The sequence below is a fragment of the Panthera tigris genome, chromosome E1 (assembly GCF_018350195.1).
Source record: "Panthera tigris isolate Pti1 chromosome E1, P.tigris_Pti1_mat1.1, whole genome shotgun sequence".
Taxonomy (NCBI): Eukaryota; Metazoa; Chordata; class Mammalia; order Carnivora; family Felidae; genus Panthera; species Panthera tigris.
The window spans coordinates 28416481-28431460 of record NC_056673.1 but is presented as its reverse complement, the minus strand read 5'-3'; the positions used below and the strand labels follow the sequence as shown (position 1 = coordinate 28431460).

The window sequence follows — 14980 nt, the reverse complement described above, 5'->3', positions numbered from 1 at the left end:
CATGGAGAGAATATGTCAAATGACATAGACTTGATGGTAGTAAGTCTAAAGTATGAGGAGAGTCTCGGGAAGTTATTCAGGGGAACTGAGATGTTGAAAACAGATGCCTCAGGTTGCATGTGGAAAGCTCGGCTTTTAACAACCAAGCAGGGATGGAGGGTGCTGAGGGCTGAGCGTGAGGAAGCGCACCACACAATCCCCCACCTAGTTGCATAAAATCAGGTCACATACTTATACATTAAGTTAACAAATAAGTTTTGAGCAACTGCTAGATCAGGGTTGCTGTTAGAGGTGCTGGAGCTAATTTGCTGAATTTACAATCTAGTTTAGAGGGACAAGAAAAGAACGTGGAAGATGCTATAATGTAGGTATTTATAAAACATTATTGGAACCCAGAAAAAGAAGGGATTAATTCTGCATGGGAGAGATATGGGGAGGAGTCACAAGAAGGTGATATCTGAGTCCTTCTAGGTTGAGAAGGTAGTAGAAGATATTTCAGCAAACAGAACTCATTACCAAGGCTACGGAAATAACTGAGCATATGGCACATGTGAGAAGCTATGAATTTCTTGAATGGCATTCTGTTCCTGGGTAACAGGGGTATTGATTACAAAGGCAGATGAAGGCTACATTTCATAGCCTGTGTGACATGCCGATAGGGAGTTGCAGGCACTTCTGTAAGTATGTTTCAACTCTGTATAAATCCACAAAACCTGTGAGGCAGCTTCTAAGAGCTGGAGTTTTAAGCTGTGAGCTCTAGGCAGTCATTAAAGATTATAATGGGAGAGAAACGTGATCAGACATGAGTTTAGAAAGGTCTCATTGACTGTCTTATAGAACCAGACTGCAGTGGAAGCAAATGGAAGCAGAAGGATGAGATTAAAATGACCTTTAATACATAATGGATCTCAATAGGCATGTGAGAGACAACAGGACTGAGACAGGGCAGGAGTGGGGAGGCCACCCACCCCTAACCTTGTGCCCCTCCATCTCTTTCCTTCCACCTTCTTCTCCACCTTTGACACCATTCCCTGCCCCCTCCATTGCCCACCACCTCCCCATTTCCCCTTCCTTCACCTGCTCTGTTCCTCCCTCTCCTTTCTCTTCATCTCCTGCCTTGATTCCTTTGTCTATTTCCATTGCTCTTATTTCAACATCTTCCTTTGTCTTCTACCCTTGTATTCAGTAACATCTTCTAAACTTCTTATTCCTTTCAGAAGATCTCCTTGAGTCCCCATCATACTATATTCATCATCTAATTTTTAATGCATTCTTTTTTAATGTTTATTTATTTATTTATTTATTTAGTACACACAGGCACCTGAGCGAGCAGGGAAGGGGCAGAGAGAGAGGGAGACAGAGAATCCCAAGCAGGCTCCAAACTATAAGTGTTTCTCACGATGGTGAGATCATGACTTGAGCCAAAATCAAGAGTCAGACACTTAACTGACTGAACCACCCAGGCGCCCCAAGAGAGTCTCTCTCTCTCTCTCTCTCTCTCTCTCTCTCTGGACTCTTTCTTGTCTCAGCACACACTCCATCACTTCCCTGGCCTCACTGGGTAAGGGGCTATACCCCATAGCTCCTCTCCCACCCACTAGTCCACACCACATGCTTTTGGAGTGTTGACTGTCCACCAAGATGGGCACTGTGGGGCAGAAATAAAGATCTGTGTTTCTGCCTCTGGGAGTTTTCAGTTAAATTACAGAGGAAAAACATGGACACAGGAACAGTCCATTAAAATGAGGATGGGTTAAATGTTGCATGAAAAATGATTGCTAGAAAAATGTATTGACACTGGCAGAAGGGAGGATGTATTTAGAGGAGGAAACTACCCAGAAAAGAGTGATTGCCAGAGTGATTTATTTCCAGCACTGTTCCAGGAACTTCATGTGTTATTTTATTTAATCCCCTAGACAATTCTATAAAGATGATGTTTTAATTCCTATATTGCAGATATGGAAACTGAGACCCAGAGAGATGAAGTAGCTTAATCAAGGTCAAATCTCAAGGAGGCAGAAGCCCTGAAATTTTACTGATGTTCTGTTGGACTCCACCTATCTCTCTACAATTGTATCACATGGAATCTTTGAAAGGCAGGTTGCATATGTCTCTGGATGTCTTTAAAGATATGTCACGAATGCATATGACAGCACCAACTTGTAAACTCTCCACAGACAAGCCAATTTCATCAGCACCTAGTGATATGGTCTACACATGAGGCTCCATCATCTGGAGCTGGACAACTCTGAGCCCTGAGCACTAAAAGTGACTTCATGCATGTATACCTATGGTTCATTTTCCTTAGGTGTATGGATGAGATGCCATGGAACCAGGGAATCTCACGTGGGTATCAGAATTTGTCTTCCTGGGGTTCTCACAGACTCGAGAGCTCCAGCTTTTCCTGTTTCTGGTATTCCTGATTGTCTACACCACCACTGTCGTGGGAAACCTCCTCATCATGGTCACGGTGACCTCAGACACACGGCTCCACACACCCATGTACTTTCTGCTCCGAAATCTGGCTGTCTTAGACCTCTGTTTCTCCTCTGTCACTGCCCCAAAGATGCTGGTGGACTTCCTCTCTGAGAAGAAGACCATCTCCTACCAGGGCTGCATGGCCCAGATCTTCTTCTTCCACTTTCTGGGAGGCGCCATGGTCTTCTTCCTCTCAGTCATGGCCTATGACCGCCTTGTTGCCATCTCCCGACCCCTCCACTATGTGACCATCATGAACACACAGCTCTGTGTGGCACTAGTGGTGACAGCCTGGATGGTAGGTTTCGTCCATTCCATTGCCCAACTGGCTCTGATGCTCCCATTGCCCTTCTGTGGCCCCAACGTCCTGGATAACTTCTACTGTGATGTCCCACAAGTGCTGAGACTTGCCTGCACTGACACCACCCTCCTGGAGTTCCTCATGATCTCCAACAGTGGGCTGCTGGATGTCATCTGGTTCTTTCTCCTCCTGACCTCCTACTCAGTCATCCTGGTGATGCTGAGGTCCCACTCTGGGCAGGCGAGGAGGAAGGCAGCTTCCACTTGCACCACCCACATTGTCGTGGTGTCTATGGTTTTCATTCCAAGCATTTACCTCTATGCCCGGCCCTTCACCCCCTTCTCCATGGACAAGGCTGTGTCCATCAGCCACACGGTCATGACCCCCATGCTCAACCCCATGATCTACACCCTGAGGAACCAGGAGGTGCAGGCAGCAGTGAAGAGACTAGGGAGGCGCCGGCTGGTTTGTAAAAGGGAGTGACAATGAGTGGGTCACTTCTCTCTGGCTTTGTTTTCCATTTGTAAAATGGAGGGAAAGCTACTGTGTCTGCTGGCTGTCTTCATAGCTTGTGCATATGTTGTGGAGGTCATCATAGAAGTGAGTGAGTTTTGAAACTAAGCAACTGACTCAGATTTTTGGGAAAAAGGGAAAAGTCCCCTTTGGTGGCTAAGGTTTGTGCCAGGTTTCTAAAACCCCTGCTCACTGAGAAGTGTTCTCATGACTCTGGAAAGCTACACCCTTCTTTCCCCCTTCTTGGGGGATCGTTTCCTCTTGTGATGAGGGCATTTCCCCCAGCGAAGGCACTTCTAGTTTATGTGTTTTGACTTCTCTTCCCAGCACCCCTTTTGACCTGTGTCCAGAGTGTTAGAGAAAGCACAGACCTTGAAGACATAGCCTTAGCTTGGGAGCCCTTGACCCATATGTTACCAGACTGCTGACCTTGGATAAGCTACCTGGCCTCTCTTGAACTCATGGATTCCTCCTCACCAAACTGGCATAAAGCAATATCTGTCCCAATAATCTCACAGATTCGTTATAAGATCCAAAACGTGTATAAGAATATTTTATCAACCTTACATAGAACCTATGTGAGGGTTATTGTCATTGTTATGATTATTCCTGACATATATTTTTTCATGGGTTGAGCGGTGTTTTGGAAGTGTTTGGTGGCGATTCCTCAGTGTGGTGAGGGAGGCATGGAGAGGGTGGGAGCTGAACTTCAGAGGGCCATGCAGCATGCCCATGAATGAAACAGAGAACAGAGAGTGAGCATAAATTCAGGGGCATGTCTTCAAGGAAATATTCTTATTTTTATTTGTGATGGATGATTTGAACTCTTCTATGACAGTAAGATATATTCTCATAGGAACATTCTGGAAAGCCACACTCTCACACATTTCTGCCTTCTTGGTGGACAGTTTCCTGTTATTATGACACCATTTCTCCATAAGAGCATTGTATTTTCTTTATTTTGACCCCTTTTTCCAATACTCTGTTTTGGTGTGAGTCTGGATTGGTGGAAATAGCACAAGACTTAGAGGTTAAGCTTTAAATGAAAATCTCTAACCCATAACTTACCAAACTGATGATGACCTGGGATGAACCACTTGACCTCTCTTGGCCTCGTGACTTCTTCTTCAATAAATTTGCTTAAATTATTATCTGACCTCCAAACCTCCCAAATTTATTATAAGAATCAAATAAAAAATCATGTGAGAAAACATTGGGGAAACCATGTAAATATTTTTTCTTCCAGTCTTTTTTTTGATGATTTTATTTTATTTTCAAATTTGAAAATATCATGAATGTCCAGATTATTTCTGCATTACATTTTCAGTGTAGAATAATGATTGTTACAAACAAAGGATTATCTGTAAAATACATGTAAGTTCTAGAACATTATAGCATTATGAGAGCTCCTAGAAAGACTACTTGATTTAAGAAATAGAAGTTACCAGTAACTTATACCTACCCACAGGGTCCTCTGCCTCACATTCACTCTCTCCTCCCCAGTGAAACTGTTTTCTTGAATTTTGCATTTGCCATCCTATTGCTTACAATAGGATGGCACGTTTTTACATAATCAGTAAATATACTTTTATCACGTTTTTACATAATCAGTAAATATACTGATTCTGTTTTGTTTTATTTTGAGCTTTCTGAAAATATCCTACTGGACATAATATTCTTGGATTTACTTCTTTTTCCACTCAACATTATATTTTTAAGCTTATTTGGGTTGTTTCCAGGTTTGTTTGTTTGTTTGTTTTGCTATTGAAAACAGTGCTATTTTGAATATTGCCTTATTTGTCTCCAGTTGCCATGTTGAGGAGCTATGGGCTATACCTTGAGATAGAATTGCTGGGATGCCTGGAATTGCTGGGACGCCTGGGTGGCTCAGTCGGTTGAGCGTCCTGACTTTAGATTTTGGCTCAGGTCATGATCCCAGGGTTCTGGGATCAGGCCCTGTGTTGGGCCCTGAGTTGAGTGTGGAGCCTGCTTAGGATTCTTTCTCTTCCTCTGCCCCTCTCCTCCACTCTTGCTCTTTTTTTTTTTTTAATTTTTTTTCAACGTTTTTTATTTATTTTTGGGACAGAGAGAGACAGAGCATGAACGGGGGAGGGGCAGAGAGAGAGAGGGAGACACAGAATCGGAAACAGGCTCCAGGCTCCGAGCCATCAGCCCAGAGCCCAACGCGGGGCTCGAACTCACAGACCGCGAGATCGTGACCTGGCTGAAGTCGGACGCTTAACCGACTGCGCCACCCAGGCGCCCCCACTCTTGCTCTTTCTATAAAAGGAGAGTGAGAGAGAGTGAAAGAGAGAGAGAGAGAGAGAGAGAGAGATGGAAATGCTAGGTTTTAAGATCTTCAAAAACAAAACTTTACAAAACGGTGCCAAATTGTTTTCCAAAACTGTTGTACCAAATTACACGTCCATAAGTGGTGTCTAAGTGTTCCCACCAATTCACATCCTTCTAGCAGTTGATATTCTGAAACATCTTAATTTTTGCCAGTTTCATGGGTAAAAAATATTTTCTCTGTAGTCTGTAATCATTTGCATTTCTCTCCTCCCTAATGGTTCTTTCCATGTTTTTATTGCTTTCACTTTTCCTGTGAATGCCTTTCGTTAATTTTTCTCTTAACTTTTTCTAGTGAATGTGGGAATTCTCACATAATTTGATTACTGATCAATTGTTGGTTATGTTATATACAATACCTTCTCCCAGTTTGTGATTTGTCTCTGTCTGTGGTGTTAATTTTACTGTAGTTGGATATATTAGTCTTTCATTTCAATATGAACTCATTGATCTCTAATTTAAAAAAAAAATTGCTTCTTACCCAGAGGACAGAAAGATATTCTACATATTTCTTTTATCTTAACTTAAACAAATTTTAACTTCTTGAAAAATCTGAGATTTATAGAAAAGTTGCAAGTGTAGTAGAAGGACTGTTTTTTCCTGAAAGCTTGAGGATCGGTAGCCGATCTGATGCTCACCATTCCTTAATACTTGAACATGCATTTTCTGCAAAGATGTTTTCCTATGATACTGCCACACAGTCATCAACACTGTTGCAGTAACAATATGTTGCTAGAATCCAGTTTTCAGCCTCTATTCAAGTTTTGCCAAATATCACAGTAAAGTCATCTAGAAAGAGAAGCTGGATCCAAATCACATGTTGCATTTAGTTGTTGTGTCTTTTTAGACATCTCGAATCTGGAAGAGCTTCTTGAATTTGGTTATCTTGGCACTTTCAAAGATTACAGGCCAGTGATTCTGTAGAATGTCCTTTAATTTGGATTTGGCTGATATTTCGGGTGATTAGCTTCAGGTGATGCATTTTGGTCACTCTTTCAAGGACATCCCAGAAGCCATGCTGTGTGTTCTTATTGCATGTTATGAGGTGCGATTGATGTTGCTTTGTCTCATTACTAATGCCCTATCACTTCGATTACTTGACTGAGGAGGTGTTTGTTAGGATTCTCATCTTTGTTATCATTTTCTCTTGAAAAATAGTAAATATTTTGTGAGGAGGTACTTTGAGACTATGTCAATATCTGGTTCTTTATCAAACTTGCAGTTTATTCTTTTGTTTATTTCTATCTGTGTGGACTTGTATTTTCCTTTTTTTTAATCAATTGAGTTATAATCTGTTACTAATTTGTCCCAGAGTTGGCCAGTTGGAGTCTCTTCAAGGTGCTTTTTCAAGCACATCCTTACTTTCTGGCACAGTGTCATGCACATGCTTATCTTATATTTTCCTGTTCTGGCCCTGGAATCAAGTATCTCTCTAAACAGTCCTGCCAAAAGCAATTTTGGTGAAGAATGGTGTTTACGGGTCACTATCTGGGTGCTGGGAGTGCTCACTGATTTAGCCAGGGTCATGAAGATTTACTCTAGTTTTCTAAGAGCTTTATAACTTTAGCTCTTATATTTAGGTCTTTTTTGAATTTTTTTTTAAGTTTATTCATTTATTTTTGAGAGAGAGGGAGCATGAGCATGAGCCAGAAAGGGGCAGAGAGAGAGGGAGAGAGAGAATCCCAAGCAGTCTCCACACTGTCAGCAGGGAGCTGATGCAGGGCTTGAACTCATGAACTGTGAGATTATGACCTGAGCTGAATCAAGAGTCAGACGCTTAACCTACTGAGCCACCCAGGCGCCCCTCGAGTTAATTTTTGTATATGGTATAAGGTAGCAATCCAACTTTATTCTTTTTTGTGTGGATATCCACTTGTCCTCATGCCATTCATTGAAGAGACTATTTTCCCCCATTGAAGAGTTCTTTGAAAATCAATTGACTGTAAAATAAATAAATAAATAAATAAATAAATAAATAAAAATAAAAAATAAATCAATTGACTATAAATGTATGAATTTATTCCTGGACTCTCAATTCTATTCTTTGGTATATACATCTTTTCAATGTTTCTTTGGAGGGATGAGTCCTGGGAGTTCCCCACTCTGCCATCACTCTATCCTTAATTTATTAATTTATTTAATTTATCTCCCTCTATACAACCCACTGCCCATACCAGATCCATTTCCTTACTGCACTTGGGCTTTGGTATCACACTGCAGGCCAGCCCCCCAACTCAGTCAGCTTCTTACACTACTCATGCTCCAAAAATCTCACCTCATAATGTCCCCCATGTGGACATCCTCCTCGCCCTGCTTGGTCTCCAAGTCCTGGTGTCAGACTGAACCCCTGCATGAACACGCACCTCATCCCTTTGAAGCTTTGATTCCTTGCACTGAGTGATGTTCTCCTCACCTTGCTTTAACACCCACAATGGGCAGGTCCTAGGAGGGGACACCCAGGCTCTGACAGCCCATACTGGGTCACATCCTATGGACACCCCATTCGAAATATGTTTTCATTCTACATTCAGAAGGGATTTTATCAACTCTATTTTCAAATTCTGCTATTACAGTTTTCATTCCTGTCAACACATTTTAATTTCCAAGAACTCTTCTTTGTTCTGTGACTTTTGTCCATGCCATCCTGTTCTTATGTTATGGCTACTCTACCTTCTTGCTTCTCTCAAAGGATGCTAATTATATAAACTGGAGATTAAAAAAAGTTTTCTTCTGCTTCCCAGGCCATTTATTTTTTCTTCTCATTTATTTTTCTATTTATTTTGCGTTTGCCCTTTCTGTTGGTGGTCTTCCTTAAACTCCTGGTGATCTTCGATTATCTGCATTTAAGAGTAAGGCAATACAATGCTAATTGGTACCTCTATGTATAGTGTAGATTTCACTTCAGGGGTTCAGGTAGAACCCCTGAAGAACCCCCAAGTGACAACACATAAAGGTCTATTTTTCCAGAGCTTTTTCTCCAAAGGAAAAAAAATCTTGATTTTCTGTCTTTGGCTTAGATGCGAGAATTTTGCACTGGGGTGATGAGCCTCAGTACCTCTTAGTATAGAAAGATTCCTACCTGACATCCCTCTCTCAAGTACATTACTCACATCTGAGTTTGTGACCTCTGCTATTACGAATTTTCTTGTGTAAGAGAGACTTTGCATCATTGTCAAGATCCTTTTGCCTCTGGCCCATTATGTTCATTCCTGTTCCTAGGTGCTTTATATGAATATAACATTGCTCTTGGGTGCCTACCCAACAGTCATCCCCAGCCACTTCTCCCTTGGTTGTCCCTCTCATAGGTGTTCACTTTGCCAGAACACTTTAAAGCTAGGAGCGCTCACATGTTCATGTGATCCAGGAATGACAAATACTACAAAAAGTGTGTTTTCCAGAGAGCTTTTGGGAAAGATTTTTCCTCCATGATTAAAGGCCAGAGATGTAGGAGGAAAAATAAACTGTCCCACACCCCTTTGCTTCCCTCTAGCCTTTGAATGAGAGTGTGTGAGGACACACATGATTATTGAAGCCGTGGAGTCCATCTTGGCTCATGAGGGAAAGGCCAAGAGCATCACAGAGTCACTCAGGTGGTGTCTTGATATCATTGGGCCATGGCCACACCTGGCTCATTGGCTTTGACTCCCTGATTTTTCTGAATCACCTTTTTCTCTCCTCCTTTTCTTTTGTTTTTGTTTTTTTTAATTTTTCTAATTAAAAAATTTTTTTAATGTTTATTTATGTTTGAGGGAGAGACAGAGTGCAGTGGGAGAGGGTCAGAGAAAGAGGGAGACACAGAATCCAAAGCAGGCTCCAGGCTCTGAGCTGTCAGCACAGAGACCAATGCGGGGCTTGAACTCACCAACCACAAGATCATGAGATGAGCCAAAGTCACCCAGATGCCCCCTCCTCCTTCTTTTCATATCTCCCATCTCCTTTCCTTTATCCTCTCTTCCCTTCACTCTCCTCACATCTTTAAGTGTTTTGAAGCTGGGATGGGATGAGTCGAGGACACAGGCAAAGTTACAGGCCCTTACTGCCCTGGTTAAGTCTTTGCTGAAACAAGATGGGGTGTGAAGAAATGGAGGAACAGCTCCCCCATGTCTGTTCCATCCACCCTCTCATCTCCTTCCCCCTGTGGCTGTGGAGGCCTTCATCTGTAGGTCACTCTCCTGCATCATGCTCTCCACTGGCTTCTCATGTCCTGTTAGATAAATCTAAATTCATTAACCTGGTTCTTCCAAGCTCTCCAGAGTCTGATCCCTGCCTCCTCTCCTCCCTCATCCCCCACCACTTGCCCTGTGCTCTGGCCTTGCTGAGGTGCTCGGGGTTCCTGGAGTAGATGCTGTGCCATTTCATCCCTGGGCCTCTGTTCTTCCTGCCAGAAACACACTTCTGCCTACATGCATGAACCGTCCCTTTGTTCAAATGTCCCCTCCTCTGGGAAGCTTTCCCTTCTCTTCCAGGCATGGCTAGGTGCTCAGTCCTTTAACCTTTGAGTCCTTCCCTGATAGAGCTGTTTCCTCCTTGATGTGAGTGCATTTATGTGTTTCTGAGCCTGTTTTCCCCACTTGACTGTGAGTTCGTTGAAAGCAAACTGTATGCCTTATATTTGTGTCCCCAGCACTGGGCAGAGAGGTGGACCCAGACATGCTCTCTGTGCTCTCCTGCTCTTCAAGGATAACTTCCACTTGTGCTAACAAACATTTACCGAATTTTCAAAATAGGCCAGCTACAAAACTCCAAAGCAATAAGCCACAGTGTAATCAATTTTAAAACAGATAAATCATCCATAATCTCACACGGAGGAATCAACTTTGGGGTTGACATGTGGTTTAGGAGACATTTTACAGACATTTATGTGCCTTGAGAGGAGAAATATATAAACTAGAACATACATGGGCTTTCTCACTGAGAGGTAAATCAGAATCATAAGGATTTAATCTAGGTAATTTAATTAGTTACTGTGAATTATCTTATAGTTAGTGACATCTGATAGTTAGTGAGATTGATAAAGGCTATTCCCTTTTCCAGCATTAACACAGGCTATTTTTACAAGCAGCTGGATTTTAAAATGGAGTATAGCTCTAAATTTTGGGAAGAAATAGCTTTTTAAGTTTATAGCTCTCGTATGTTGGAAGAAACCAAAGCTTTGCATAGTGTTTCTATATGCTAGAGGGACTTCATTTTATTAAGTATAAATATTTGTACTGAAAGAACTCAGACCAACTTGGAAACTTCATGTGGAACAGAGAGATTCTATCTAAGAAATCAAAGTTTCCATAGTGCACCAAATTTAGGAAGCCAGGCAATTCCAATTCTGACCAGTTCGTCATAATAAGAAAATATATGCACTTCCTGTACTAGTCCTTGTATGAAAGGAAAGATCTTACTGAGTAATAAAGAGTACTAGAATTTTATAGAAGGCCCAATAGAATTGGATATGGATGGGGAATCAACTTTGTGGTCTGGTTGGCAAAAAGAACCCCACAAAGTTTACAGGGTTTCAGTTTCCAAGGTGGTATACAAACATTTTTCCACCTATGAATTGCCCAAGTTAAGATCAATTAAAATTATTTTTAAGATAAATATCAAATAAATTTTTTTTAATATATCAAACTGGTCGTGTTGGTGATGCTGTGAGGGAGAACTGTCCATGTGCTGACAAACCTGAGGTAAGTCGTTCTCAGACTGCGGCCCCAGAGAAGCAGCATCAGAATCATCTGAAAGCTTGTCAGAAATGCCAGTTCTCAGGCGCCCACAAGACCTACTCAATCAGACACTCTGTGCGGGCTGAGTTTCAGTGCACCCTGCAGGTGATTCTAATGCATGCTCGAGTGTGTGAACCACTGCTCTATGAAATGGGTCCTTCCAAAAGTCTCAGACATATTAATTCTTTTGCAGAGACTCTGTCCTCCTAATTCTATATTTCATGAATCTCTACAATTTTCAATGTCTTTGGTAGGGTTTTTGTTTTTGTTTTTGTTTTTGTTTTGCCCTCAAGGCAGACCTCTCAACTAGTGTTTTTGAGAGACTTAGCAACTTTTTAACAACTCCCATTGCTCCCTTGTCCCCAGTGGGAATCATTCCAGCTCTACTTCCTGAGCCCAATAGTTTCTCCCTGAGATTATGCCCTCTTCCCCAGGGTCACACCCATGAGTGTGCATGGGGGTATGGGCTGGCACCAGGAAGCTGCAAAGGGACATGGAAAGAACCCCCCCAGAAAGATGTAAAACCTGAACTCTCTTCTCCCATTCTGGGCTGAGGAAAGGTGAGAGACTGAGGGTTTCCTCACCTACCAATAGGTCAGCAGTAGTTGGGTTCTTGAAAACACCTGCTAGAGGGTGGGCAGAATAAACAGGTGACATAGACTTGAAGGTAGCTAAGTCTAAAGCGTGAGGAGAGCCTCAGGAAGTAATTCAGGGGGAATGTGCTGTTAAAACAGTGGCTTCGGGTTGCACGTAAAACCTAGTCAATTTAGCAACCGGGCGTAGAGGGGGCCTTAGGAGGTACAGGCAGGGGATAAGTAAAATCACTCAAAACTTCTCCACATAATCAGTTGCCTACTTGAGACATTAATTTGACAAAATTTATTGAGCATGTGCCATATCAGAGTTGTTGTTCCAAGTTCTAGGGTTACTGAGATATTGAAATTATAATATACTTGGTTGACAGAAGATGGAACAAATGAGTGATGATAAACCTATAACCGAGGTATTTTTAAAAATATTATAAGAAGCTGAGAAATAGTAGTTCTGCAGGAGAGAGTTGGTGAAATAAGTGGCAGAGAAGGTGATGTCTGAGTGGGTAGTTTCTAAGGCTGAGAAGGTGGGAAACAGGATTCTAGGAAACAAACATGGAAATAAGCAAATATGTGGCATGTTTGAGAAACTACAATCCATTAGAGACAGTGGTTCATCAGATGCAGAGATACTGAATTGGAAGGCAGAAGGAGGCTTCATTTCGACAGCTCGTATGACATGCTGAGTGGATGGTGTGTGTGCATATGCAGGTATGCATTTCCCCTCTGACATGATCTACAAAAAGGATTCAATGTGGCTCCTAAGGAATGCTAGTGAGCGGTACTGTGCGGAAGGTGGACTTGAGGGAAAGCAAATGGGCGCGAGCAATTCAAAGAGAAAGCTCTCTAATAGATACTGGATTGCACAGGCAGGTGAGAGAGGATGGGAGACTGAGGCCCCCCTAACCCTGTTTCCGTTGACCTCTCCACCTCCATCACCTTCTCCAGCTTTGGCCCCGTTCCCTCCCCGGCCCACTGCCTTCCTATTTCCCCTTCCTTCACCTGCTCTGTTCCTCCCCTTGCCCTTCCTCTTCATCTATCCTTAATTCTTCATCGATTTCCATTTCTTTTCCTGTAATATTTTCCTTTCTCCTCTACCTCTGGATTCAGTACCCTCTTCTGAAATTGCTGTCCTTTCAGAAGAGCGGAGTCTTCTTCAAACAATATATTCGTCACCTATCACTTGATGGCATGAAAGTCCCTTATGTCCTCTTGTGTCCACACATGTTCTGGGGAGCCTCACCAAGTAAGGGAACACCTATGCTAGAGGGTGGGGGAGACCAGATATCCCAGGTGTTCAATCATGTCTCCATGGGCTCTTCCATGGGCTCCTCTGCACGAACCTGCATACCCTACTCACCCACCCAGCAGGCAACATCTGGCACTTATTAAGTACCGACTGTGAGCGTGGATGGGGACTGAGGGACACAAATATATTGTGAAATTGAGACCATCTGTCTGTAAGATGACATGGTTGAATTGTGGAGGAAAAACAGACAATATAAAAAGTTCATTAACATGATGATGTTGTCAATATTGTGTGAAAAGTGACTAAAGAAAAATGTCTTTGGGAAGAAGAAAGGGTGTCTTTAGAGGAGGAGGCTACACAGAGAGTGATTACCATTTATTTCCAGGCACTATTCTAGAAACTTTGTATGTATCATTCTACTTCAGCCATCTGAAGAGGCCATAAAGTATTTTTATTCCTAACTTTCAGATAATCAGATAGACCCAGAGAGATTAAGTAAACTTAATCAAAGTCAAATCTTAAGGAAATGGAAAACTTGATATTTGACTGATGTTCTGTTGGACTCCAACTGTCTCCCTACCACTGTCTTTGAAAGGCAGGTTGATATGTCTCTGGATGGCGTTAAGATATCTTATGAATGTATATTACAGCACCAACCTGTAAACTCTCTAGAGATAAGCCCATTTCATCAGCACCTAGTGATATGGGCTACACATACGATGCCCATCATATAGACCTGGACAACTCAGTTCTGAGCTCCAGAGCACTAAATAGACAAGTGGTAACTTCATGCATCCTGTGGTTCCTGTGGTTCCTGTGGTTCCTTTTCTTTAGGTGTATGGAGAAAATTGCCATGGAACAAGGGAACCTCACGTGGGTATCAGAATTTGTCTTCCTGGGACTCTCACAGACTCGAGAGCTCCAGCTTTTCCTGTTTCTGGTGTTCCTGTTTGTCTATACCACCACTGTCATGGGAAACCTCCTCATCATGGTCACGGTGACCTCAGACACACGGCTCCACACACCCATGTACTTTCTGCTCCGAAATCTGGCTGTCTTAGACCTCTGTTTCTCCTCTGTCACTGCCCCAAAGATGCTGGTGGACTTCCTCTCTGAGAAGAAGACCATCTCCTACCAGGGCTGCATGGCCCAGATCTTCTTCTTCCACTTTCTGGGAGGCGCCATGGTCTTCTTCCTCTCAGTCATGGCCTATGACCGCCTTGTTGCCATCTCCCGACCCCTCCACTATGTGACCATCATGAACACACAGCTCTGTGTGGGACTTGTGGTGGCTAGCTGGATAGGAGGATTCGTCCATTCCATTGCCCAACTGGCTCTGATGCTCCCATTGCCCTTCTGTGGCCCCAACGTCCTGGATAACTTCTACTGTGATGTCCCACAAGTGCTGAGACTTGCCTGCACTGACACCACCCTCCTGGAGTTCCTCATGATCTCCAACAGTGGGCTGCTGGATGTCATCTGGTTCTTTCTCCTCCTGACCTCCTACTCAGTCATCCTGGTGATGCTGAGGTCCCACTCTGGGCAGGCGAGGAGGAAGGCAGCTTCCACTTGCACCACCCACATTGTCGTGGTGTCTATGGTTTTCATTCCAAGCATTTACCTCTATGCCCGGCCCTTCACCCCCTTCTCCATGGACAAGGCTGTGTCCATCAGCCACACGGTCATGACCCCCATGCTCAACCCCATGATCTACACCCTGAGGAACCAGGAGGTGCAGGCAGCAGTGAAGAGACTAGGGAGGCACCGGCTGGTTTGTAAAAGGGAGTGA

General features: G+C 43.0%; 2 protein-coding genes across 2 annotated transcripts; both read left to right on the top strand.

Moving 5' to 3' along the window:
* Positions 1-2326: 2326 nt before the first annotated feature.
* On the top strand, positions 2327-4470 carry LOC102951873 (olfactory receptor 4D2-like). Its single transcript, XM_007086712.3, has one exon. The coding sequence runs from the start codon at positions 2327-2329 to the stop codon at positions 3260-3262; it is 936 nt and encodes a 311-aa protein (XP_007086774.1). The 3' UTR covers positions 3263-4470.
* A 9574-nt stretch (positions 4471-14044) lies between these two features.
* On the top strand, positions 14045-14980 carry LOC102952172 (olfactory receptor 4D2). The gene has a single exon (XM_007086713.3). It carries the CDS (start codon positions 14045-14047, stop codon positions 14978-14980), a length of 936 nt encoding a protein of 311 aa, XP_007086775.2.

Coding starts and splice junctions, on each gene's coding strand:
- LOC102951873 (XM_007086712.3), top strand. CDS start 2,327: ATGGAACCAGGGAATCTCACGTGGGTATCAGAATTTGTCTTCCTGGGG.
- LOC102952172 (XM_007086713.3), top strand. CDS start 14,045: ATGGAACAAGGGAACCTCACGTGGGTATCAGAATTTGTCTTCCTGGGA.